Source organism: Phycodurus eques, chromosome 12 (assembly GCF_024500275.1).
Source record: "Phycodurus eques isolate BA_2022a chromosome 12, UOR_Pequ_1.1, whole genome shotgun sequence".
Taxonomy (NCBI): domain Eukaryota; kingdom Metazoa; phylum Chordata; class Actinopteri; order Syngnathiformes; family Syngnathidae; genus Phycodurus; species Phycodurus eques.
Window position 1 is genome coordinate 20,144,667 of NC_084536.1, and position 27,405 is coordinate 20,172,071.

Sequence of the window (27,405 nt, forward strand, 5' to 3'; positions counted from 1 at the left end):
ACACTTGAACATACAGTATGCTCCTTTCTATTTCAACTAGAATGGTATCCAGTAGTGCACAGACCTCGGCAAAACTCGTATGCGTTGTTTCTTAGTTTGTCCGTACGCATCCATAGATGATGTAAGACCTTTTTTATTATTATTATTCAGTGGTAGGAGAACGGTTCCATTTTAGACACGGTAAACAGGTTAACCCCAGTCATGATGTTACACAAAAAGCAGTGTGTTTCAGGTGTGCACATTTCAAATACATCCATAGGTTTGTCTCTAATTAATTCAAATGTCAATATACCTATCAGAAGCTTCCAAAGAAATGACATAACCATCTGGGTTTCCCCAAATTGTTTTAAGGCATAGTGAACTTACTGTTTGTAAACGTTTGACTTTGGAGAAAGAAATGGAAAAATTGCTTAAAAAATACAAAGTTAGCTCAGTTACAATGGCTCTGTCAGGAGAACTGGGGCAGAATTCCTGCCCACTATTGTGAGAAGCTTGTGGAAAGATATCCAAAGCATTTGACCGCAGGAAAAGTTTAGTCTGATTTCATGTCAGGCAGTAACGGGGGAAAAAAGCTGTCTTTTTATATAGTGTTTGTAAGCATCTTGGTTTCAACATTGAATATTTGGAGTAACAACGTTTGATAGTACCTGAACAGGCTGATTAGGCTGTGTGTGTGTGTGTGAGGTACGGGGTCATCTGTCGGAATCACATGGATGACCACGGCAAGTTGCGACTTGGGCCACTGAGGGGGAAATAATCACCACGCTACCTTCTTATAAATTATTAAGCACTCTGTTCTTATTTTAGCCCGACTCAGTGTGCTGCATTTACTTGCGTCGGTTCAAGGTGTTTATTTATTTATGTTTTCTTTTTCTTTTTGTTGACAGCTGTATTACGGCTGATAAGCGAGCGCGTGTGAGCTGATCAAGTAGTGAGACAAGCGTTGAGAGCAAAGCAGCGTAGCAGCAGCAGCGCTGTGGTCACAAGGAGCCGTGGTAGAGGCAGCAGCAGCAGCACTATCAGTCACAGTGCAGGCAGCATCGGCGGCAGCAGCAGCAGCAGCAGCAGCAGCAGCAAACTCTTCTCGATTTCTCTCTTCTTTCTGGAGTTGTTTCTTGCTTGGAGCACAAACGCCAAGGAAAGTCAAAGGAGGAGGTGATCAGGGGATTGATAGCTGCTATAAAAACAAACAAAAAACAAACAAACGCAGACCTGGCTGCCCCCATGCCTATCGAATTTGTTTGCAAAATCAAGTTTGCAGAGGAGGATGAGAAGCAGAAAAACAAGCAGGATGGGGACAAGGAGAGTCTGATCGAGGAGAGCTGCGCACCTCCGGCCAAGGATTTGGCTGGGTTTGCAAACTCCTGCTCCCTACATGGGATTAATCACATCTTTGTCTCTGGACGACTTGGTATCCGGCAGACTCTGTGGGCTCTTGCCTTCCTCACTTCACTGGCACTCTTTGTTTACCAGGCGGCGAAGTGTGCCATCTCCTACCTGGAGCACCCCCACGTCACTGCCCTGAACGAAGAGGCGACCCCGGAGATGGTTTTCCCTGCCGTGACCATCTGCAACATCAACCGCTTCCGCTTCTCCGCGCTCACCGATGCCGACATCTACCACCTGGCTAACTTGACGGGACTGCCCCCCAAAAACAGGGACGGGCACAAGCCCACCGATCTAATGTACCCTGCCCCTGACATGCAGGACATCTTCAACAGGACGGGACATCAGCTGGACGAGATGCTCATGAGCTGCAACTTCAGCGGGCAGAACTGCTCAGCTGAGGATTTCACCGTGGTGAGTGGGAAAGTTTCTCAAAGTTATCCAACATTCTTGGACCGGGTTACATCACTCTGCATCATCTGAACTTTTCAAAGTAAATTCATGGAAGAATCTTTCTTATATATCGTTCATTGCACACATTGTTCGACTTTAAGTTCCGAAAGTCTCAACTTGTTCATAGAAAACCGGTTGAACAACCAGGCATGACGTGTGTGTAGTCATCTCCAGGGAGCAAGTGGTCCCTATGATCTGTTTCTTCATGCAAGATTCATGATTCGAGCTCCATCAGTGAGCCACCTTTCGGCTCACTAAGTTTAACGTAGCGACAGTGTTTCCACTCCAGCTGAGTGTTTCAATCTCTCCGTCGTCGACTATGACAAATATCAGAGGCTGCTATCAAAAGACCAAAACAAAAAGGAATATGCGTACTTTTCCCCAGCAAACCTTTCTCTGATGCTGCCTCAAACTCCTTGCGCCGAGAGTGCACGGCAAATAAAATCATAGTCAAAAATAGCCTTGTCTTGTGTTTTCCTCCCTCCGTCGCTCTCTCGCTCCCTTTTGAGAGGAGCATAATGCTTCTTCGTGATATTTCAATCGGGCTGCTGTTGAGTTTAAATATTTAAAGACAGATATACATGATTTTTGCATTAGCCAGATTGACTAAAAGGGATGAAACAATATCCATGCAGATGGGCAGGAGTGAGTGTTTGCGTGTGTTAGAGAGAGAAAGAGAGAGAGAGAGAGAGAGAGAGAGAGAGAGATTCTTGTTGTTTCAGACAGAAGTTATTAAAGGCAGTATCCTCATAGGATATGGATTCCCCCATCTTTTCAGAATATGCAATTGCTTCATCGTTGATAAAGCGCATGTCAAGTCTTTATGGTGTGTGTTCAACATTAATACGGCAAAGGCAGCACACATTGGCTTTAATTAATTTTTCAAATTACACACAAATAATTCATTGTTTTTCTCTCTCTTATTTATTCACGCACATTTCATGAATGGGGATTATCGAACGTCACAGGTAATTGTGCTTCTGAGCCTTTTAGTTGTACCGACTGACAAGAGTGCATTTGATCCCTCACAAGGGAGGAAAAGCAGTTTGTAGTGACAATATTGCTTTAAAATTTGATATTGCACCATAAGGAGTATCCTTCCCACTTATATTACAGGGACAAATGTGTCATGTAGTAAATGTCAGTCAGATGTCAGTCAGTGAAGCATCTATTTGCACTTTTTTGGACTCTGGATGACTTCATCGGCTCCCTAGGCTGCTTGTTCCTCTCTGTCAGCCTTGTGATCGAGTGTATCTGCATTTTCGGAGGCTGTCAGTTAGATTTGTTACAGGCTACTTGCTGTCTCCACGCTTGACAAATCACTTAATCTGCGTTCGGATTTGGGAACATGGCGGAAGTGTTAGAGCAGGATGGTCAGCGCAGAAAGCGCATGAAAATGTTTGCCTGCATGGGTGTTTTGTAAAGAAAAGGAAAAAAAACAGCTTAGATGCCATTTGTTATACTTTGAGCCTGGAAATGGAAGGAAGTCATTATTAGTGACGATGCCCTATTAATCATATCCAAACATGTACAAACCCTGTGTACCTCAGCCATTACTTCTGCCCTGGTGGGGAAACCGCTCCACAGATTGGTGGTTAGTAATGTGTTTTCTCCCTATTGATCATTATGGGAGCGCCAGATGTTTCATTTTGGCAGTAGCCACCATGGACACGATGCTTCTGGGAGACATTTCATGACAAAATGCAATTGCAATTTTTCCTGGCATTTTAACTCATAGGCGGCACGGTGGGCGACTGGTTAGAGCTTCTGCCTCACAGTTCTGAGGACCGGGGTTCAATCGCCGGCCCCGCCCGTGTGGGCTTTTCATGTTCTCCTCGTGCCTGCGTGAGTTTTCTCCGGGCACTCCGGTTTCCCAAAAACATACATGCTAGGTTAACTGACGACTCTAAATTGTCCGTAGGTGTGAATGTGAGTGTGAATGGTTGTTTGTTTGAATGTGCCCTGCGATTGGCTGGCAACCAGTTCAGGGCGTACCCCGCCTCCTGCCCGATGTTAGCTGAGATATGCTCCAGCACGCCCGCGACCCTATTGAGGAGAAGCGGCTCAGAAAATGGATGGATGGATTTTAAATCATCTGTAAACACCCCATGTTTGAGATTTCTATGAGAAATTATTGCTTCTTTTGTGTGCTTTCATTTATTTAAATGTTTTAGTTTTAGAAATAATGCATGTATGTCTACCTTCCATTTTTAAATAAATTATTCATGACAGAAAGCCATTAGTCTCCATCCATTCAAAAGGTGTATATTAACAATCTGCAAACATTTGTCTGGCTGCTGCAATTTATGGATGGAAAAATATTACCATGCAGAAATGTATGTATTTTACCCTTTCTCTTCGTTATGATTATTTAATACAGGCAATAACTAACTTGGTTTAATCACACAAGATAAAGCTGATTCAACAAGCCATGAATAAATAGAATACTTCAAGTGGAACACAGCTTAATTGTAAATCTATTGTGTGGAGCTGTCAGAAAGATGAGCTGCAAGCCCTTTGGCTTTATTTTTTTTCCTGGGCAGCGCTTTTGATAGGTTTGCTCTGACTCCTAGTTGTGTTTGCTGATGCATTATTAGATTTTGCTCTCAGCAAGGACATATTCCTTCTGCATATATTGATGGAGCTAACTAAACAGCTCAGAGGTAGCTTGTGAGGTAATCTATTAAAATCTGGGTTCACATTTACGATGCTCTGCACAAAGTAAACTGAAGGAGCATACTGTTAGTCTCATAATGTGCTGTTGCTGTTGTGTAGATAATTGGATGTTTCATAGTATGGAATCTATTTTTCCATAGCGGTAAGAGTGAAAATCTCTCTGCAAGTACACACCATTGGACACTATTGTACGCACCATGCTTATGTTCCACAAACTACATTTCTTCTGTTATTTACTGTATAAAACTCTGAAGCACAGATTTTAAAGACAAGCATTTTCTCAATTGTGGAAAATTATACCTATTTGGAGCAGCGGGATGTAAACTGACTCGAGAGGGAAGCACTCACGGGTTTTTAAGCACATTTTTCCTGACAAAGTAATGTCGAATGACTACTGATGGGCCTCCACTAAAATAATGAAATTAATTAGAGGGTTTCTTATTCATTGAATTTTAATTGAATAGAAAGATCGGACACAATAAGCAGTGTTTTTAAGGTTGACATAACATCACTGTATAATGCAACGCAATTGACTACTTCCTAAACTTACCATATGTTAGTGAAATTTTTCACAGAAACCTCACAATATATATATTTAATGTCACTCTTATATTAGCATCATAGCCAGTTAGTGAACAATAAGAGAAAGATGCTACATTTTGTTTAGTTAACCGTCATTTTTCTGAGTTTTGCATCAGCACGCCTTGCATCAGCTTACAGGCACACAACCAATCATTTTGCCAAAACTGGCCAAATATCCACTTACAAAAGGCCCAAAAGTGACCAAAAGTACTGCAAGCCTTTGGTGGAAATGAAGACGCACATGAACATGATGGCATCTGTAAATTATGTGATGTGGATTTAACCAATGACAGAGTAGTGTGGTTAGTTTGAACGTCCAGACTTTATTTTTTTACAGCATTTGATGCAATTAAGGCGGCACGGTGGCCGACTGGTTAGAGCGTCAGCCTCACAGTTCTGAGGACCCGGGTTCAATCCCCGGCCCCGCCTGTGTGGAGTTTGCATGTTCTCCCCGTGCCTGCGTGGGTTTCCTCCCACATCCCAAAAATTGGAGACTCTAAATTGCCCGTAGGCATGACTGTGAGTGCGAATGGTTGTTTGTTTGTATGTGCCCTGCGATTGGCTGCCAACCAGTTCAGGGTGTACTCCGCCTCCTGCCCGATGACAGCTGGGATAGGCTCCAGCACGCCCGCGACCCGAGTGAGGAGAAGCGGCTCAGAAAATGGATGGATGGATGATGCAATTAAGGCCTTGAGAAACTTTGTTGCTTGAAGAGCAGAAATATAGAAAAGTGCCATTAAATTCATTAATTTTCTCTAATTAATTAACTGAGATTATACAGCCTAACACAAGCACGCACACACAAACAGATGATTCTGAGTAGCTTGTGGTAATGTTAAGCAAAAGCTTGCTTTTTTTTTCCATAATGAACCGATCCACTCCTCTCTTTATGGTTACATTGATACTCATAGGCATAGCCTACTGTGAAAGCTGAAACACTGACAATGTAACTTAATGTCAGTGAAATGAAATGAAATTTTCCGACTCACTATTACTATACTAATAAAAATACAAAAAAACAATGTGCACTTACTCAGATGAGCAATCATGACCAGTCATCCGTGTTGAATTATTCTTATTTATTTTGTATTTTTAAATGTGTACCGGCTATCCAAAATGTATACAGATTGCCAGGTCTTCAGGTTTGATGTAGAAAGTTAATGTTAATGTTAAAGTTAAGCTAGTGTTAAAGTTAATGTTATCATTGTTATTACAATGAGAAGCACATTCTGTACATGTCTGTAAGTTCTGCGTGTGTGTGTTTTTGTGTGCATGTGTTGTGTGTCTAAAGAAATGAGCCGTGCACATGTGCAGGAAAGTGTAAGAGTGACAACCACTTCCCCAGTGGGTTCAATGCATCCACAACACACATACGTGCACAAACACACACCGCATGGAGAAGGATGAGGGTGAGAGCGTGAAAGTGACTGGCTATCCGGACTGGTTCAGTCACCAACGGCCTGTCAATTCGGCGTCTACAGTTGCACTGCTGCGTGTCTGTGTGTGTACGTGCATGTGTGTGTGTGTGTGTGTGTCTGCAGCTTAATATGGAACGTCATGTGAGCCGGATTTCAACCCTGGAGGCAACAATAATATACCATCGAAGACATAAACAAACATGTCACACACACACTGTGTGTTTACGGGTTTCTTTCTCACATTTCCTTCGTCCAATTTTTATTATATGCAAATGGGCATCATTTTTGTGGTGAAATTCCAAGCACGTTAGAGCCAAACAATGCTATCATAGAAATGAATGAAAATGTGCCTACAGTTTCGAATAAAAGATATTACTAAGACTGACAATTGTACTCACCACCTTAATCTTCACAATCTTTGTTATTGCAATTATGTTTTATTCATCCAGACATAAAAATATCTGATCATGCCAAGTAGATCAGTGATTCTCAACTGGTTGGATGGGTCACGTACAGCTAGTGAAAATACTGTACGTATGTTTTTCGAAAGCGAGTTTGAACAAAACATTTACATTGAGTGCCATTGACCAACCCATTCATTATGTATATGCTGCCGCGGCACGCCGACGAAGCGCCATGCCACATCGCTTGGTGGCGCGACGGCAAATTTCAATTCAGACAACAGCGTGCTGTGACGACAGGTGGCAGAGTCATTTTTGAGTGGCGAGAGGAAGAGATTTTGGCAGAGTTGACGACGTTTAGTAAATGGAGGAAATAATAATAAATGCAGTGTCCCGGTGTACCGAGCTTTGGGACACAAGACAAACGACGTAGCGTGACGTGGTAAGGAAGGTACAGCGATGAATGGCGAGTAAGTAAGTATATTTATCGTGGTGGTAATGTGGATTATAAAGTTTTCTGAAATTGTATCACATCAGTTCCATCTGTTGGGTCTGATGGTGGGCCCCCGTCCAACACCAATACCAACGGAGTAACGACAAAACATGAATATAAATTCTCGGATCCACACCCAAATAGTGTTGGTTATTCTAAGGTCTTTGCAACCCTTCTCTATAAAAAGTCCTGGAGATAAATTCTATTCTTTTTGTCAAATCTTGCTAGCTAATTTAATCAGAAAAAAAGTGTGAATATCTAAAATAAAAGCCTTGAATTTGGTCTAGAATGTAACGGATTCCACTTCATTGGTCCATGTGACAGACCTCAATACAATCCATCTTGCATGTGTTTTTGTATAATTCTGCTAACGAAAAAAAAAAATACAAATCATAATTTAGAATGACAAGTAGAAATATAGACCTCCAGTGAGACCAAACTCTCCGAGTTTGGGTTGTACAAAAAGTGACATAGAAACCTGCCAATGCCTGAGTTTAGTGCTGATCATTTTGAAAAAGATTTAGGCCTGCATTAATCTCACCAACTAATAAACAACAATAGAAACCCTCATCTCCTTGCTGCTCGGCTCTAAAACTAAATGGGTTCCTCTTTCGCCCATATATTCCACCCTCCAGTCCAAGCCTCATGTATTAAGCTAGACAAACATTACCCAGGCCATAACCTGCTTCCTTTGTGTAATAAGTGAACAACATAAACTCGAAGGAGGACTGCTGCCTGTGCAACTTCAACCTAATCCTCTGCACTTTCCCCTGCTGCTCCACTATACCATAGAAAGATGAATTACCGCTCCCGCTGACATGCATCTCCCCTGTCTTATCAGATGACGACCACCTGTGATATGATCACACCGATATTTGTGGAGGCTCGCCATTTTTCAATAGCACCTTGATGTCATTTTTAAAACCTCTCAGTTCCTCGGCTTGAAGCTTTTAGTGGTATGAGGATGGTGTGAGCCTCGATGACGATAAAGGCTTCCGATGATACCGCAAAGCCCCCCAACCTCACCACAGCTTGCCCCTCTCTCTTATAACACCTGGGAGTCTTTTAGTCACACAGACATTTGTCTCTTTCTGACAAGTCATACACCAGGTTGTTGGGAGTGTTAATGTGCCTGCTCCTGCACACACACAAAGCTCCATTGAGCGTGTATGGTAGAGAGAATGTTTCCCCATACTAACACAGTCAGGTTTCCTCACAGATTGAGAGTTGGCTTCCACGATTGATCATGACTCCTGACGGTGCGCCGCTCCCTTTCCGAAGGATCGATACATCCTTCAGTCAAATCGCTTCCCAGCCCTTCCTACTCCAAGCCAAGAGTGACTAATTATCCCACGCTTCGGTTTTGGGACCAGCATTGGTTAATGCTACGACCAATTGTGACAAATTTGCTCCCACCAAAACATTTCTATTTATTTCAGCGTATATGTGGTATTGATCAATATACACTTTATTTTGCTCATAGGGAGCTGAAATGTTTCAGCAATATGAAATGTTTCACCACAATTTTCAAGCACAGGGCATGCATTGTACAATTTTGGATGTGGTTGCTGCTGACATCATCCGATTAAATTCCGTTAAAAAGTCAAATGCGACTAAATGTCAATACTAACAACTGAAGTTTACAGACTGAATGAGAGCCATTACTTGCCTTCTCCCATTGTATCCTTCCACCCAAGTCCTGTATATGGCGGAAATAGATGTTTCAAACTCAAAACACGAAAACATTTTTTTTTTTGACTGTATCTTTTGGACACAAAAACAACCCAGACCCTAACTACAAAACAACGTACATATAATTATACCTTGGCATGTATTGTAAACTCATCAAAGAAAAAAAAAAAAATACATGATTTGTGTATGTAAGTGAAAAGGCTCAAAGTTTCGGAGTTCTAGTCCTAACGCTTCGTTAACTGTCACGGTGGCCAGAAATTCATCCGATCACTGTGTAACTAATCCGGACTCGCCAATTACGACCAAAGTCTGGTACACACAACGATTTTAAACTTAACCTTTTCTTTTTTCAAATCAGAGCGATCCCACATATGACATAATAGTGTGCGCTGTACTTAAGATGACCAACGCAGCACACTACAGACATAACGATATTTCCACCGGCAATTGCTAGTTTCCGAAACCCAAGCACGGTGCCACAGGGGATCCAGACTGCTGGAAAAGGCAAAGAAGAAAGAATAGGAGGCCAGTAGAAAAGAAATGGGAGACTGTTAACTGTGAGTTTATCAGATAACAACATTGCGGTTGCTTCTTCTGGCATTTTTTTGACAATCAGGCTTCTGCTGACATTAATCAGAATAGGGCAAAAAGGATCAAATACAGCGTGATTATTATTATTATGTGTGTAACCCATTTTACATGGCCAGACAATTCTTTAAATGGGAGTCAGTGACTACAAATTTGGCTTAATTCGCAGTGTATATCATATTAAAAAGAACATAGTTGGTTTTGTCTTTGGAAAGGTGCCATGTACAATCCTCACCTTTTTTGAAAGAGACAAGAAAAAAAATGTGTATTTGCTGCATTTGCTTTGTAAAGTCACGCTCATGAACAGCAATCACAAGACGGTCTTCTACATACACTTTGGAAGATTCATCAACATTTCGACTACAATGTCAGTGCGACTCATAATAAATATGCATTCGTTCCACAAAATCTATTTCAAAAGATGTCAGTGACCACTTGGAGGTCTGACTGTAATTTCTGGAAACGTTACAATGCTTTCCGTCTGGCTCACAAAATGCAATATATGATTTTTACTGGTCTATTCATTCGTTTAGGTATTGCCCTGGTGTGCTTTTAGGTGTATTGTAAATATTTTACAGAATTGTAGGCTGACTGGCTTACAGTTCTGAAGGGTTATTTGGTAGATCTTGTACCATAGCCCTCACACTGAAACAGTTCCATAAGGGCCTCTTACAATGAACAGCTATGAATGAGGATTACAGCAAGAAAAGTCCCACAAATATTGCTTTTCGAGAAACATTAAAAATCATTTAATGAAGAACTCCAGTTCTTTTCTTTGCAGTAACAATGATAAGCAGCTGTCATCGTGGAGATAATTGTCACTCTGTAAGCCTTTGGCTAAATAGACATTCCCTCTTAGCTGTCAGCTTAAGTGTGCCCTTTTTTTTGTCGTGTTTCTCAGTCTCGAAAGCATTAGCGGAAATTCCCCTGAAAAATTAACCAAGCTTGCTTTTAGGCCACGACCACCACATAATAAGTCCACGCGTCCTCATTTTCCTTGCTTGTATGCTTTAATTACTTTGCAGGAGACAGCGTATGCAGGTGCTTGCGCACAAAAGTAAATATATTTAATCAAAGTTTACGTATGTTTTATGTTGAAAAAAAAATTGTCAGTAACAGCATATCATTTCCGAAATGCGATTGCCAATTGTTGATTCTCTACATTTTGTGATATTTTTTTTATTTTTTATTCTTAAACAAAAAAGTGTTTTTTTTGTTTTTTTTTAACCTCTGGATTGCTTTTAATGTGACAGACACAAGTACAATTGTTACTGTTAGGTTGGAGAATCTATGCAAAAATGTTAAATTGTATATCATAAAAAAAAAAAAAAGTACCCGAGGACACGAACAACAAACACATTTCTTTTGAGGATTCAACATATGACAAGGGAAAACTGCTTTGATGCAACTATTAAAAATATAACTGAAAAATATTTTTTTCTCATTGAGAAGGGGAATTCTGAACCAGGTTTGACCCAGAACACTGGCACACTCTTTGCACTGACTGTTTCATTTGCACCTATATTTTATTTATACTAAGTAGAATGTCTTCGTTATAAAAGCAGGCAGTTAAAAGAAATGAATCATGTAAAAACAAAATTGCTGTTAAAGCAGGGTGAACACAATCTGATAATGAGGACATATTTTAACCTTCCTCCCCCTTCCAATCAAATTTCGGAGAGACCTGGTTATCAGATGTCTCTAAACGATTATCCTGCCTGATTATCCTGTGGTGAGGGGTCTGTTAAGAGTGAGTCCCCCCGCCCCCCTGATCTGCCTCTAAAATGGTACATAATAAACGTTAATCTTAACAGTCCTTTAGCCCCTGACTCCTCTAAACCTTCTACTATTCGTTGTTGTTCTTTGTATTTTACGACAGTCTGGATGCCTTATGGCACCATGCTGCCTCTCACAGGTCAGCCTTGCTACTACGCCTGACTTCTGGTGTAGGAGAGGAGACTTGCGGTTGCAGCGATATTGTTGTGTGTGGTGTACTGTGTTGGTCATCTCAAGTACACTGTAAACTTTAAAAGCAGTAAACATACTATAGCCAATGTTTTTCCTCATGTTCAAGGTTTAGGTTAAAATGTTTATATCGGTATGTGTACCTTACTTAAGTGGTGGGTGGTGGAGAACAAGATTCAACACTGTGTCAGTGAGGTGAACCAAGCAGTCATTTGTTTTTCCTACTGGTTGTGTGCTGTGTATTTCCTATAACAAATGGATTTGAGCCATACACATCATTGTCAGTATGTGACTGGGATTAAAAAAAAAAATTTAGCCACTGGAAAAAAGCATATTGTACGTCCCAAATGTCATTGTGTATATATATACAGTGGTCCCAAAAGGAGGCTTGTGTCCGTCTGCTTGACTGGATGTTTGGCATTTACTTTGACGTATGTCTGATGTCATACCGTCGACTTGCCTTCTCACTAATTAATCCTAACATCCTTTTCTGTCTCTACGAGCCTTTCTACGAGCATTAGTGCCGGCTACAGATGACGCCAATGAGGTTTGAACTCCACGTGGCCCAAATATTAAATTGTCGTGACAAGTGTGATATTTTGTGAGATTCTAAACGTGCAGCGGATGACTTTGAAGAATATACCACCTGAAGCAACTCTCCTGTGTGATGATGTCGGCACACCTCTTCCTCTCAGGAGACGCACGTCGCATGGCTTTAAATGTAGGTCAGCGTACGCATTTAAGGTTACGGACTTAAAATCAATGAGTTATGAACATTGATATCATGGAAGAATGCACTGTTACAGAAAATTCTAATTTAGTTAACATAAAACCGCTATGAGGTCTGAAGGTCCTCTGAGGTCCATTACTGTGAAGGACCCCTAGTTCAACGCATGTCTTCTAAATTAGCGCAATTTCTTATTTTGTAGAGTGATTCTTTCAACATGTGTGAATTTGTTTTGACTTTGTTTTCGGTATTCTCTGCTCTTTGGTTTAAATATTTGTTCCTATGACTGGACACATACAGCAGTGTCTAATTCCGATACCTAGATCAGTTTTTTTGTGTTTTTATTTAATTTTTTATGTCTACTTCCATGAACATTTCAAGTGACGCACATCTGATATCGCTATTTACATTGAGAACACATGAAAGCAACCCCCATGCACAGGCGGCCAAATTTCTCACCAAAAAAATCTACAAACGCCAACACCTGACAGTGACAACACGGTCGTAAACAATAATACAGTGGTAGCTTGAAATACGAGTGACCTGACTTAAGGGTTTTTTTTTTTAGATACAAGCCATCATTTGGCCGAATTTGTGCTTTGACTTGCGATCACAAACTTAAGATACGGGCACTTTAATTTTTTGGGTTTTTTTTCAATACAAAGAACCACAGTGGCATCTTAAAAACTTAAACCTGAAGAAAAAAAAGAGCTGCGAGTGCTTTATGATGGCAGTAAACTCAATTCAACTCACTTCACAATAAGCAGCACTTAAACAAACGGTGAACATTTCATCAAAAAGAGAGGTTTCAAGCTGTTTAATGTCACTTCCAGTTGAAGTTTATGGTCTAACTAAGCATAAACTAAAGAGAATTACACAGTGTATGTAAAACATCCACAGCTTTGCCTCAGGCAAGTCCGCTAGCTTAATGCTAACAAACAACGACCAAATGAATGGAAAACGCCATTGACATGCTAACAGTTTAAATAACGAATATCTGAACGCATATGATGGAACAACACACATAGACAGATAATAACATTACTTCTTCGTTTGTCTGCATGACTGTACGAAACAGTAGTGCCTCCCGGTGGCCAAGGCGGGCACACCAGACGGCACAGCACACTGAATTGAAAGCAGCATTAAATTATGATTCACAAACTGTTTAATGCTTTACATTCTATTTACTTATTTTATTATTCTGTGTTTTGATAACGTACAATATTATAGAGTGCAATATTTGTTATTTAAAAACATACTTTTTTTTCTGGGGGGGACCTTGGAGACTGCAATGGATTAATGGCATTTTCATTCATTTAAATGGTGAAAGATGATTTGAGATAAGTTTTGATGTAAGAGCATGGACACGGAACAAATTAAACTTGTATCTCAGGGCACCACTGTATATAAAAAACAAAATGTTTACAAAATGAAATGTTGAATGTTAAATTTTGCATAGTGCATACTTAGTCTGGGCTAATCTTCCCTCATTGATAAAAACAAAAAAAACAACAACAAAAAAAGGCATATGTTCCATAATAAACCAGTCGTACTTTACCAGAGACGCAAATTTCTCTTTTTTTCAGCAGGAGTCCCGGGTGCCAACAAATTGCGACGATACATGTGTCCGCCATTGTCTGAGGACGTGACGTGACTGAAGCGGCGTATTCTCAACGGCAATTGGTTGTTGCGAATTTGAGTTGAGTCGACAGGTACTTGAATATTAATTGGCAAGTCGCCGATTTCAAAGCTAGCTGTTTTGCAAGCGGTTTAGTTTTCAAATTGCTATTGCATAGCCTACAATCGACAAACTGCAGAGATGACAAACTTAAACCATGTCACAGACTCATTTTGACCTACGTTATGCATAAAACAGTCGAAAAAAATGGGATTTAGACGGCAATAGTAATGATTTGTAATGCTGACAACCTTATGCGTTGCCTAAGATTTACCAACTAAACCATCCAGTCTAAAGTCTGGTAATTAGGTTGATTTCAAAAGCAATCCTGCAATGTATATCAAATTTAACTGATGTTTGGAGATGTGGAAAAAGGTCCAATTACACTGTGCCTGCAGAACAGGACCACTCCTCTTCTAAAAATAGCTCACCAATGATGGGACATTGTGATTTCTTATGAATGTTCTAGAAATGGTTCATTTGAAAATGAGATTCATAAAAATGTCATTGCATATTGATATTTATCTGTTTTCCACTTTGTTAAATCATTGTTGATAATTATGATGACAAATCTTTAACATGATTAGTGTCTTCACATATTATTAATAATACCATAATAAAAGATCATTTGAGCCAATTTGTTGTTTCAGAATTATGTATCAAACTGGTAGCCCTTCAAATTAATCAGTACCCAAGACGAAATTCTCAGTTTCAAAACATTTGATCTGCTCTAATATGCAGCAATTGTCACCATTAATTTTCAGTGTCAAACCTTTTCGACTGCCTGCCTTTTTGTTTTATCATTGTTGTTTTTGGTGTTAATAAGACTCCTCATTAGCTAGCGCTCAACAACAGCTTCTCTTCCTCTGGGGTCCATTACGTCAACAAGTCAGGTCAAAGTCCACATAAGGACATTAATTGCAAGGTACTATATGATTTGCATTCTGATTAGGAGCTGAGCAGCTTGAAAGTTCAAGATTTGCCCTGGAGCAATACCAGAAGGTTCCCTTGACAGTTTCATGTTAGTGCTGCTGGTCACACCAGCGGGCTGGACAAATTTAATCTGATTAAATGGCGAAAAGGATTTCCCCCAACAAACAATTGCGGAAGCAGAGAAATCCAAGGTGTAACATTAATTAACATGAACATTAATAATGGCTGTAACCAATTTAGGAAAGCCATTCCACAGGTTCCATCTCTGACACGGCTTTAGGGAGCAATCTCTAGAGTTACTGTTTACATTATTCATTGCCCTGCTTTGGAGTGTCAAATTCTGCAAAGAGTTTCCTTCGTTTCTAATTGTTATCAGTCTTTTTTTTCTTTTTTTTTTGTGCATACCGATTGAAGACATGCCTCTAATTTAGGTTAACCATTTTTTGGTCTTCATTTCTAATATTAGGTCAGATTGACACGTATGTATGACCCTATAAAAAAATTAAGCTGAAAGGGATTTAAAAACAATAATTATGAACAATTTGTACGCATGTGTAAATTCAGGTACACACATACAGATATTCAGGCTGAATGTGAGCATTCTTCACACCTTCCGATCAGCAAAAGCCAGATTTTTGGATGTCCCGAAATATCCCATGGGTTGGGCTGTGTTAAAGGTTTTTTCTCCTCGAGCCGTTCGTAAATATTAGACCTGTTTAATATTTACGATGGCAAATTCTTTGTGTGTGGGTGGAGCCGCAGTCGCTGAGATTTTGACATGAAACTGAATGATACGCAGTTAGGAAGCGCCTCAAACGAGCAAATTTTCCCTCTTCTTTGTATTTTTGGGTAGTTTGAATGCTCTGTGGCACCATGCTGCCCATGAGGTGACTCTAGGCACTACATCAGGCATCTGGTTTGGAGGAGGACACCCACGCTTATCGGTGGGAGACATCGTTATGTAGGTGGTGTGTTAGTCATCTCGAGTACACCACACACAATAAGAGCAGTAAGCACACAAGTCGTGTGTGAGGTCTCTCACATGGTAAAAATGCATGTGTAAACCGCTTCAGTTTTACCAGAATTTCTACTTGAAATTGAAAATAACACATTTTACAGGAACTAGAACGATTGTTCTTTTACACGTATGAATAAGCAGTTTTAAATCATGCTCTAATGTAGCACAGAGCCATTTCATTTTATAGCTTACCATAGAATAACCTCTCACTTGCCCCCTCCAGTTTTGTCCACGTCTTATTTGACTTACTAGAGGACGGTAAATCTTTCACGTGGTGTCGGCAGCCACGCCGTCAAGTATTGTCCATGTTGACAAAATGCTCGACCTTCACATGCTGTGATATGTCAACAGATTTAACACAGACAGTTCCAGCTTGTCTCTGCTCTTTTGATCACCAAAGCTTTGCAGTTTGGGTTTAGCCCAGTCTCAGCAGCCTGTACAATACAGTAAATTGAGCGTGTGTGTGTGTATAGCAGCATCACCTTAATATAAATGTGCCCCCCCCGGCCTGGACTCCACCAACTCATCAGCCTCATAATTTTTACTTTTTGCTCTATTTTGCCAGCTCATTTCCAGAGGTTCCATCAGTCAACTGTGGTGGCCAAGAAAGCTCAATGTAAAAAAAAAAAAAACAATTAATGTGAAAGCACTGCTGGAAATACTGCAACAATACTGCAAATCGCTGTACCACAAATAAAAATGCACAAAACGGAAATGATGTAAAACGGAGACCCGATGCTCAATTGAAATACAAAAGTGAAAGCACTGCTGCAAAAAGATACAACTGCATTCTAAAATAAAAAGTTGGGTGTTTAAGTACCGTATTTTCACGACCATAGGGCACACCGTATTAAAAGGTGCAGTCTCGGTTAAGGGGTCCAGTTCTGTATTTAACACTGACATAACATAAGGCCCACCGTATTATTGGGCGCAAGCATGGTAAATCATACGCTAGCTTGAAACATACGGTAGCATGCATGCACGCTAAAACAATGTTTTTAAAAAGGCAGCGGGAGCAAAACTGAGTTCAGTTGTACTTTATTGAAATATTTAACAATGTACTCATGTTATTTTTTTGATCAATCCTCATCCACAAATCCATCAAAGTCCTCATCTTCTGTATCCGAAATGAACAGCTGGGAAAGTTCTCAATCAAACACGCCAGGTTCGAGACAGTCTCGTTGCCGTGCGAAAGCTCGAACAACAGTGCCAGCAGACACGTTAGCCAAAGCATCCACAATCCAGTCACAAATTGTGGCGTAATTGTGGCAAATTGCCCGGCGCTGCCTCCTAGTCTTAGTAAAGCTGTGTTCGCCAGTCTGTCATCCATGGCTCCCACGCCGCTCACTTCACTTTGAACGCCCTGTTTACACGGATGTCCAGCGGTTCGTCAAGCCTCCCGGAATGATGGCAAGCTCCGAGTTATTGTACTCAAGTCGAATGGTGACTGTAGAGACGCTTCTCCCGGCTGTTCTTTGCTCATTAATCTATTACTCGAGTTGGTCTTCCAACTGGGGCCACCCCGCCTTGTTTCCGCATTTTGTGTTTCTTTTTTTTCCTGGGGAAACTCAGCTTCGTCTTCTTGACTTGGCGAAGCTCATTTTCCTGCTTCCTCCACTTGCGAACCGTGGATACGTTGATCTTGAATTCTCTCGCGGCTGCTCGATTCCCATGTTCCTCCGCGTAACTGATAAGCTTGCAGTTTAAACTGTGCTTCGTACGCGTGTCTCTTCGTAGGGGACTCTTTTGGGGGCGTCCTGAGGCAAACCGGTGTTGTTTTGCACAATGCACACCCCGGAAATGCTCCCAGTCAGTCAAGCGGTAAAAAAATAAAATAAATAAAAAATACAATTAAAACACATATACCTACTGGGGGCGCAGCTTTAGCGTCGTACATCACGCACCCTTCCCCTGTCCTCAGCCACGTCCGCTTTTCCTCTGTGTAAGCAGCGTGTCGGCAGGAAATGCAAAAAAAAAATAAAAATAAAAATAAACCAAAAAAAGTCAACCGGGGCGCTCATCACACAACAACATTTATAGATGTTGGAACTCGGTGCACACATAAGGTGCGGCGCATTATAAGGCGCCCTGTCCATTTGGAGAAAATTGAAGACTTTTAAGTGCGCCTTATGGTCGTGAAAATACAGTATACAGGATTTTGATTTAAAAAAATTACATTTCATCATCGAATAACAGACAAATCCCATTTAAATTATCTCCAATTTTAACAGGATGTGGAAAAACTAAGTTTAGTGTTGAACTTCAGTTTGTTAGTTTAATGTCCGAATTTGTTTTTAGGATGAAGTATGACATTCACTGGCAATGAAAAGATCGTTTGGGTCAAAAGTGATTACCCGTCATTATCTAGTGTGGTGCTGGACCGTTTCCAATTGAACTTAATTGGCCCCAAAATTTCGATTTATTTACGACAAATAGTGTATCTTTGATCATCTATGCCAGAAAAGCATAGCCTAGTGACAATTAAATGCCCTTACACAAGATTGTAGAACGTACACATAAACTGTATATCCATCTGTTGTCGTTCATATAACGAAATACTTTGTTCTGGCTTTCTGCGAGTATATCAGCTTTGTGTTCAGCTCCTGTAAGCAGGCCCAGATGTCACGCGAAGTAAAACAATACATTTGTGAATAAATTCAGAGGAGCTCATTATTTTATATAATAATTTTTTTTAATTTTGACTCTTCATGATAATGATGATTTAAATTTTTACTCTTCATGACAGAGAGAGGAGAGAGTCTGCTTGAATTCGACCTTTGGCCACAGTTCGAGAGCTTGCTGGTGATAGTGTTAGTGAGGCTTTGTGGTTAAATGGTTCCTTATAAATCCACTTCCCTTTCTTGCCTTTTAAAATTCTGCCTGACATATCAGCATTGACTTAACCACGGATATTACTCGCCCAAAATGGTAACCACGTCCCACAATGCAACACGGTTCCCGAAGCAACACAGTACTGTGTGCGAACATCGATTTCTTAGCAAATGCATCATATTATTTATACACGAAAGAGTGTCTTTTCACTGATTTCTGAACTGTACAGTATTTATTTTAACCACACACCAATAAAAGTAAGGTAACTATAGGTTCATTCAGGGGCTGGAAAGGATTAATTGCATTCCATACATTTTAATGGGAAATATTAACTCGGTTCGGGAACACGGCAAATCAAACAGAACAGATTAAATTCTTAAACCAGGGCTCCATTGTATTGGTGCTCCTGTGTTTGTTGTGTGTGTGTTGTTTATTGTCTCATTAGTTTCCTGGTCTCATCCCTTATGCCCTCTTGTTTCAACCAATTAGAGTGCTTCCACTCATGCCCTGACCAGCTGTGCTACTTGTTTTTAAGTTTCTGTTCAGTCCTTGTTGTTGTCGTTGTTTTGGAGACTTATTCAGTTAACATTACTTTGTCTCCCATATATTGTATTATGCGTTTTATTCTTATCTCCTGCTCACATGTTCACAAAGTAGCACTTTCTGTTTAAACAAGTGTATAACTGTTATGTTGCTTGATGGCGTTGTCAAGATTCGTTGTTGTCCTAACGCATGGTAATGACAAAGTCGTGAACATTTCACTGTCAATAATGTGAACTACAGCCCCGCTCCCTTAATGCTGGATCCGTTCAATAACCTATTAAAGCTGAATCACAGATAACCTGGCACGCATCAGGAAAGCAATCTGAAATTTGTGCTGACATTGATCCAGTAGGAAGGAGACCTATTGCTCCGATCAACACTGTGGCCCCAGGAGAGGACTCCCTCGAACATTAATAGTCCTCTGTCCTAGATTTTACTGACACTATATATTGTACAACCCCAATTCCAATGAAATTGGGACATTGTGTTAAACATAACTAAAAACAGAATACAATGATTTGCAAATCATGTTCCACCTATATTTAATTGAATACTCAACAAAGACAAGATATGTATATTCTGTTTTTATTTATGTTTAACACAACGTCCCAACTTCACTGGAATTGAGTTTGTATAATATGTACAGTGCCAACCATTTCAACTATTTTACAGAGCTGTGCGTTTCATTTCTTGCTTCTCGCCATATTTGTTTAATGCTTTCAGTTCGTGAATTTCATTTGCTGTCTGTTCAATACGATAATTATGCCAAATCCATTTACCATACAATCCGTTTAAATCTATTCACTCACTGAAGCCATTTTACACCCATAGAGGCGTCTCAATGTCAAAAGTGGAACTTAGCAATTCAAAGCAAATGGTCATTGGCAATTTGTTAAAATGATGAGGATATTAGCCTTCATACTTGTCACTAATATCCTTATAGGGTAACATTTTCAGAATGTCACAGTCCTACAGTGGTCATATTTTGATTATGGTATAGCTGGATGAAGTCAAGTGGAGGGTACCCATCTACCTCGCATTATAGAGCCCTATGTGCCCTACGACTGACTGACGACCAGTCCAGGGTGTAGTCCGCCTCTCGCCAGCGCCCCCGTGACCCTGAATAGAATAAGCAGTATAGAAAATGGATGCATGCTCCAGGCCAAAGGTCCCTCATTCACTTTGCATTGGAGATGAGCAAAGACCCATGAGACAAGAGCGGGTCGACCTTATTTTGATTTTCATGCTGACAACCTTGGATAGTGAACGTATTTTTTTGCACCGATGAGTCACTATAAAAGTATATTTTTCAGTCAAAATCGGGTGAAATCTATGAATTAGGTTGATGTTTGATGCTACCAATGAGCAATGCTTTGACGTTTAGTTCAGAGTAAATGCCATTCTACCCTGCTAACCATTACAAGATGACCGGATTATTAACAGATTTGTATCTGTATCCGTTCATCATAGGGAGCGATTGTTACCTTTCCAAATACCGTATGTCGTCGTTCAGACACATTTGAAATTGTCCGACTAAACATTTCAAGACATTAAACGTACAACACTGCTCCTGAAAAGAACATAAATGGTACATACAGAGTTGTCTTAACTTACACGTGACATGATAGCGTCGCGATTATGTACGAAATAAGAATTGTAGTTCATTTAGGATAAAGTAATAAGCCGGGAGCGACGTTTGCGTTACTTCCGGTTTATCGTAAAATTTGATTTGATTGTCAAAATCAAATGAAGGTCTCGTAAAGGGACCACGTAAACATTTGTAAGTTTAACTTTAGGCGAAATGACGACAAAGCTTTTTAAATCAGTCTCATGATCTGTAGGTTGCTACACTCCACGACATTTTGAGTCCGAGGTTACAGAGGTTTACTCAAATTCAGAACACACACAAAATACGACCACGAGTGGAATTTTATGGTATATTTAATGAAACACACAACTACAACTACAAACTACAAACTACAGCAAGAAAATAACACTAGGGGTAAACGAATGAAAGAAAATAAATAAGGCGTACGAAAATGTAAAATAGGTCATCATGTGTGTGGTCGCTGGGCGAAAACTAAATGAGCGTGTGAGCGTTTAATGCGTTGAGTCAGAGTGAGAGAAGGCAAAGTTGGGATTTTGTATGAAGCTAGTAATTTCCCCACAATTATTACGCACTGATGTTGTACATCATAGTAAGGATTGCAGTGTCGACTCACGAACGCTGATCAGCTGGTCTTTGGGGTGGTCTTCCTCCGGACCTCAGGCGGAAACGAAGAAGGTTCGGTTGAAGAAAAACTAGATGCACAAAACTAAAAAGAAATGGGAAAGGAAAGTTGTTGTCCCGTTTGGGATGCGGTCATAACTTCCCTGCCGCTTGACCTGGTGGCTCTGGCCCTCAGAGACTTGCGGGATCCGTCCGGGATGCCGGCAGTTGCTCGTTGAGGCCCCGCCGACCGATCGTGGCTAGGGAAAGCGATCGTAGCCTCACGGTCGACTTCTGAGATCAAAAACACCGTCAGTTTGGTGGCGGCGGGTGTTCACGCACGTGGTGGCACCCGGAGGTTCCTGAGGACAGAAAGGGAACAAAAGAAGGGGGAGGGGTGGCCGGAGGCCACCCAGCTGGCGAGCTACCAGCACAGAAGGAAAAAGAAGCCTCAACTCAACTCAGCTCAATTGTACTCAATTGAGAGAGAAAGGTGTGAGTTTAGAGCTAAATACCCCAAGGAAGAGGGAGTGCCGACTTGGAGAAGACCACGCCCACCAGCCTGAATCTTGTCTGCAAATTTGAGTAAAAAAATTTTTTTTTAAATAATATTAATCTCAAACACTCCCAACTTTGTACTCATACGCATAAAATCATTGTTTAAACTTTGATCGTGGCAGATGGGTTGCTTATTGTCCAATACGACATTTCGTACTGTTTGATTTCAAATCATGAACAGCTTTCAAAATCTTGCAGAGGACCTGTCAAAGTGAGAATGGGGACACAGACACAAAGGCATACATTTGGAATATTTCTACAGAGTCTGCAAGATATAAAAATGGACATTTTATCTTCCGTTAACCAACATCAAAGGCACGTCCACAAGTTCTGCTTGCAGTTCCTCTCAACGTCAGTGGGTGGCGCCTCACGTGCATGGGTGAATATTAACCACATAGACTTCCCCAACCATTTGGTCCCGGAAGGGGTCTTTTGGAGACAGGAATCAAGATTTGACGGCAAGCTGCTAATTAGCTTAAGGTCCACTTGACGTACACCAGGCCCTGTCCAGGTTGCCGTCTCAAAGCAGGGCAGCGTGGAGGAGTGGGGGTTCTCAGGTGGTCGTGAGTCTCTGTGACGCCTCAAAGTTGCGGCGTGCATCTCCGCTACAATAGTGACGTGAGGTTCTATGAGCAAGCACCATGACACAACAGCTAATTGTCATTGTCAGAACAAGCCAGTGGTCGTCCTAATAAATTTCTAAACGTGCCAGTGAAAAATGTAAAATGCCACATAGCCTTCCTCAGTGTGTCATTTGTTGGACTTGCAGATGCTTGCGTGCTTCTGTGGGGTAATGCCAACACATGGGAGGCAGCTATAATTAGCCTCTCTCAAAAAAATGCGATTGTCAGATCTTACAAGCAAAGCATGTAACACGTGTTTGTGGCTGGGAAAGACAAATGGCTCATCCATTAAACAACCCCCGCATGACCTTGCCAATTTAAAAAATGACAAATCTTTTCCACAATTGTGGTCTCATGCATTTAATTACAAACTATGTGATAAGGGCATCGCCTTAAAATAAATAGGATCAGTAATGAGGTAAGGCATTGCTGTTTATGCGCATCCTTGACATTCGCTTTTAGAGGGATGGTGGCGGCGGGGGGTGTCAGCATCTTCCAAACAGAACTTGAAAGTCCATGTGAAGGGATAAATGTCAGTTGGCTTCACTCATAAATCAGTGTGTGTTTTTTTTTTTTTTCATTGTGTGACCTTCACTGTTGCTTCTCTACAGAGAATTAGCTGGATATTTCTAAATAAATGCCACGTGTGTTCTATGATGAAAGTGGTCCCGAGAGACAGATTGAATATGCATGCCATAAGAGCATGCCCTTAGACTGGCTATTAATTAGTGCATTTAGATCTTAAATACGTAATTTGCATGACATTGAGAGACTTCTGGGACATTGTGGCAAGTGTTTTAATTGCCAAGCTTTACTGTAAGCCAAATAAACATGAGACCTTATCCCCTGGCTAATAATTCATTGTACTGATTATTGATGATGTTACAATTGCACACCGGTGTGAGCCTCGTAAAGCTAAAAGAAAAATGAGCTTTAGCGGTGCCGCGCCTCTTGGCTGAGTTGCGCAAGGGCGAAAAAAAGCTCAGTGGGGAACAGAGCGACTACTGAGGTCGGCTGCAGACCCGATTTCATGACGAGCTGGCTTCAGCGTCAAATTAAAGCTTTCCCACTTGTTTCCACCTACTGGATGCTGCTCAAGTCATCCAAATACAGCCATCATGTGTTTAATTTCCTTGTTGTCTGCCTCACCATGCATGTCAGTCAAGCACTCTCCCCTATGGCATCGCATAGCCTTGCCTAGGACGTAATCAATACTAGCAATTTTCTGCTTCAACCACTACTTCGTGCATAACAATAAGAGCAAAGAATTGACAAGCATTGTTTTTTGGTGTCTTTAAGTCCCCTTTTGAAATGGATGACAACAAAAATGTATTATTCCTAAATTATTCAACATCCTGCTCAAAGAATACAGCTCGGACAGTGACGAATAAACCAAAACGGATTCTTAAAAGGCTTATATGATGATGCTCTGAAGAGGTCACCTTTAACCGAGCCTCTTTCAAATGCATGTTATGCAACACTGTGGTCTGATCTCGCCAGACATCGCCTGTATACAGAGTAGATGCCACTGAATAAATAAAACCCATCACCCTTCCAAACACCAGTGTAAAATGCTGCGATTACCATCTCATTAGGGAGTGATCATTCGGGGGGTCTTTGGACAAAAGACCATGCAAGAGATCCCTAATTGTTCAAGGAATATAACCGTATATTCCTTGTAGATTTTGCCTGCCTAAACAAATTCTAAATATCAAGTGTCATAGAGCTTAAGACTTTGCTTTGCAATATGACCCTGAAGAGAAGTACACACATACCGATAATCAGGCCTTTTTTTTAGCTTTGTTTTCCTTTTCCGATCAGCGGCAACAAAGGTCACGGTTGTTGTTAAGGGGAAAAAAATGTCAAAACTTAAGTGGATGAGACAGAACAAACACTGAGAATAATGAGAGATGCAATTTACTAAAAACTTGCGTGCAAGGAGACTGTTAAAATACAACCTGATGGCTGCTCTAAGAAGTGTCTACCTATTTGTCCTGAGGCAAGGTCATATGTACACAAATCAACAGGCAGTTATCATCTGCCTCGCGCAACTGGCGGCCCCCCAACCACAGAAATCTTGCTTGTTTCACAGCAAAGTGATCATAAAATAGAGGAATACAGTCTGCTTTCGTATCTTCGTGCTAGAACAAAAGATGTTATAATTACATAGACCACATTATAAGTGCAAAGGCATTTATTTTTTCTAATCATTGTCATATTTCAAAGATTATCCTGAGGTGTGGTGTGTGTTAAGAGTTATTCTTCCTCCCAGATCTGCTCAGAAAATGGCTGAGGCCGACGATCTTAAATGTTCAAGCTGGTCAATAGTCATAACTGCAAATCCTTCACGGACTCTGTGATTGTTACTCCCTCCTGTATTCTTACTCAGTAAAAATGACAAAGTGTACAATCACAGTGAATTTACCGGAAAAGCTCACAGTCGGATATGTTCAAAATCACTACGTGTACCCCGCTTACTACCCTTTCGTTGGCTCACAATGACGTACAGGACTTGTTACATCCACTGCATCGTTGCGGAATACAATGTCCTTCTTCAACACCATGTGGATACGAATTCAACAATAAGAAAAAGGGAGGCTGGTATAATCTCGTGAATACATCACTGGAAAAACTTGGTGACAGTTTGCTTCAAAGACAAATTGGCCCCAGCAAAAGTGTCTCCTGCTGGTGTCCAGTCTGTGCGATGTTTGGCATGAGAATTTCCCCTTGATTGTGCCTCCCAAGGATAAGTGAGCACATTCAGCAGGGTGATACAACAACAAAACAGTAGCGTTCATCTGCCTGGGGAGACAAATACCAACCCTAAATCAGAGATTATTCCGATTTTAGATATTGAAATTGATCTTGAATTTTTTCTCCGGTTTGTTGATTTATCTTTTTAATAAGAATAAAAACACTGACACCACTCTGTTATTTGATGACATACAAGAAATGACATACTGGAAATACATATCAAATACTTCCACAGAGATTTCCTCAAAGTCTGTGAGAGGCGAACTATAAATGACATATGAATGAAATATGAAATGTCTGGAAATGCCAGACTCCCTACATCAGTGCAATTTAGCTGTTTTAATGGCACATTGTAGCATTGGATGGCTGGTTAATGTCGTAGCCAAGTTTTTACAAAAGGTTAATGTTGGTATTTCAATGCAGATCTCATAGGCCCTGCATGGCATGTTCAATATTTTGTATTCCTGGAGATGTGAAATGCATCTGAATGGATCCCACATTGGGATTTTTGATTAAAATGTCAGTAGTGTGTTTACTGCGGCTGGCTGATAATCGCTTTCAAACTCCGATGTTGTTACCGTTTGTCGTCAAAGTGGATCACTACCATAAAGATTCTCGTGTCACTTTGAGCAGTGCAGGAAATCAGGCCGTGAATTTGACTACGCCGTCTCGCCGGCCTGTCATCATGATCTGCGGCCCCTGTCTTTATATTCACTTTCTAGCTCGCTGCCGAAGGGCTGTAAACTAGAACTTATCCGCCAAAAAATACCTCTTATCATTTCTAATAAGAATTTTTTTCAGAGATATATCCCCCCACTCTAATGCAAGTCCTGATTTCAATCAGGCGCTCTATTTCTTTAGATTTTTCATGCATACTTGCAAATTCACTGACTTAGACACTCATTTGTCATTATCTTTTAACGTTCAGCTCTGCTATATAGAGCGGAACCACAACGAAATAGGGTTAAGCTGGCGGTGACATTAATTTAATTAAAATTAACCATCCATATTGGAGCACTTAGTTCTCAACATTTGGCTATTAGGTTTGTTTGGATTCACTGAAATATCTTACAAATGAATTCACTGGAATAAGGCTATCTGCTCAATTGGGAATGGACACAACATGAACGGTGTCTTAGCTGTATTCTTGTGCGTAGGAGTTGATTATGGATGATGCTGCTCACATGTAAACAGTTGCAGACAAACCAAAAGTGTAATCTTAACAAAACGATAAAGTAAGGCTTTCTTCTTTTCATTTGGGTTTCATTTCATAATAATAATGAAAATTATTTACATTGAGGAGAAGAATTAATTGAGCCATTTTTGAATCCATTAAGTATTTGAGACAAAAGTTAGTGCACTACTTGGCTCCAACCAGCAGAGGCGCTGTAGTTACAGTCTCAGCTAGTTTTCTGTCATAAGTAGAACTGCATGACCAGCTGGTTAACTCCACAGAGTTTCACGGATGAGTTTGTGTGTTTGGGTTCCTTTCTCAAAGATTTAGCCTTTTCATCACTTTGGTAAAGGTTTAAACTAAACCTGGAGATGATGTCCTATCGAGAGTACATGTCATTTAAGAGAGTGACATCTCCTTGGCTGTGTGACATGGAGCACGTCTTTTACACTCTGAATCTAGTAGATTGTGTGAAATGGTGAGAAAGTGTTTCTGAGAACTACTCCTGCAGTTTCCCGATGCCCCGAACTTGAGATCACATGATAACCCACCTCAGACACGTTTGCTGCAGTGATCTACTTGCATGTACTGCATGTTTTTTTTGTTGTTGTTTTTTTTTTGTCTTTATCAAGTCAGTCGTCTATCTCGCCAGGCACATGGAGTTTGGCTTTGCCCTTAGTAGTCTGTCTTCCAGATTACAAG

General features: G+C 40.7%; 1 protein-coding gene across 1 annotated transcript in view; it reads left to right on the plus strand.

The window, feature by feature from the left end:
* Positions 1-1,039: 1,039 nt before the first annotated feature.
* The window catches only part of asic4a (acid-sensing (proton-gated) ion channel family member 4a), a 93,154-nt gene continuing 66,788 nt past the window's right edge, over positions 1,040-27,405 (plus strand). The window contains exon 1 of the mRNA XM_061692396.1: positions 1,040-1,800. Within this exon, the coding sequence (XP_061548380.1) occupies positions 1,225-1,800 (576 nt within the window). The 5' untranslated portion in view covers positions 1,040-1,224. The remainder of the gene's footprint in view (positions 1,801-27,405) is intronic.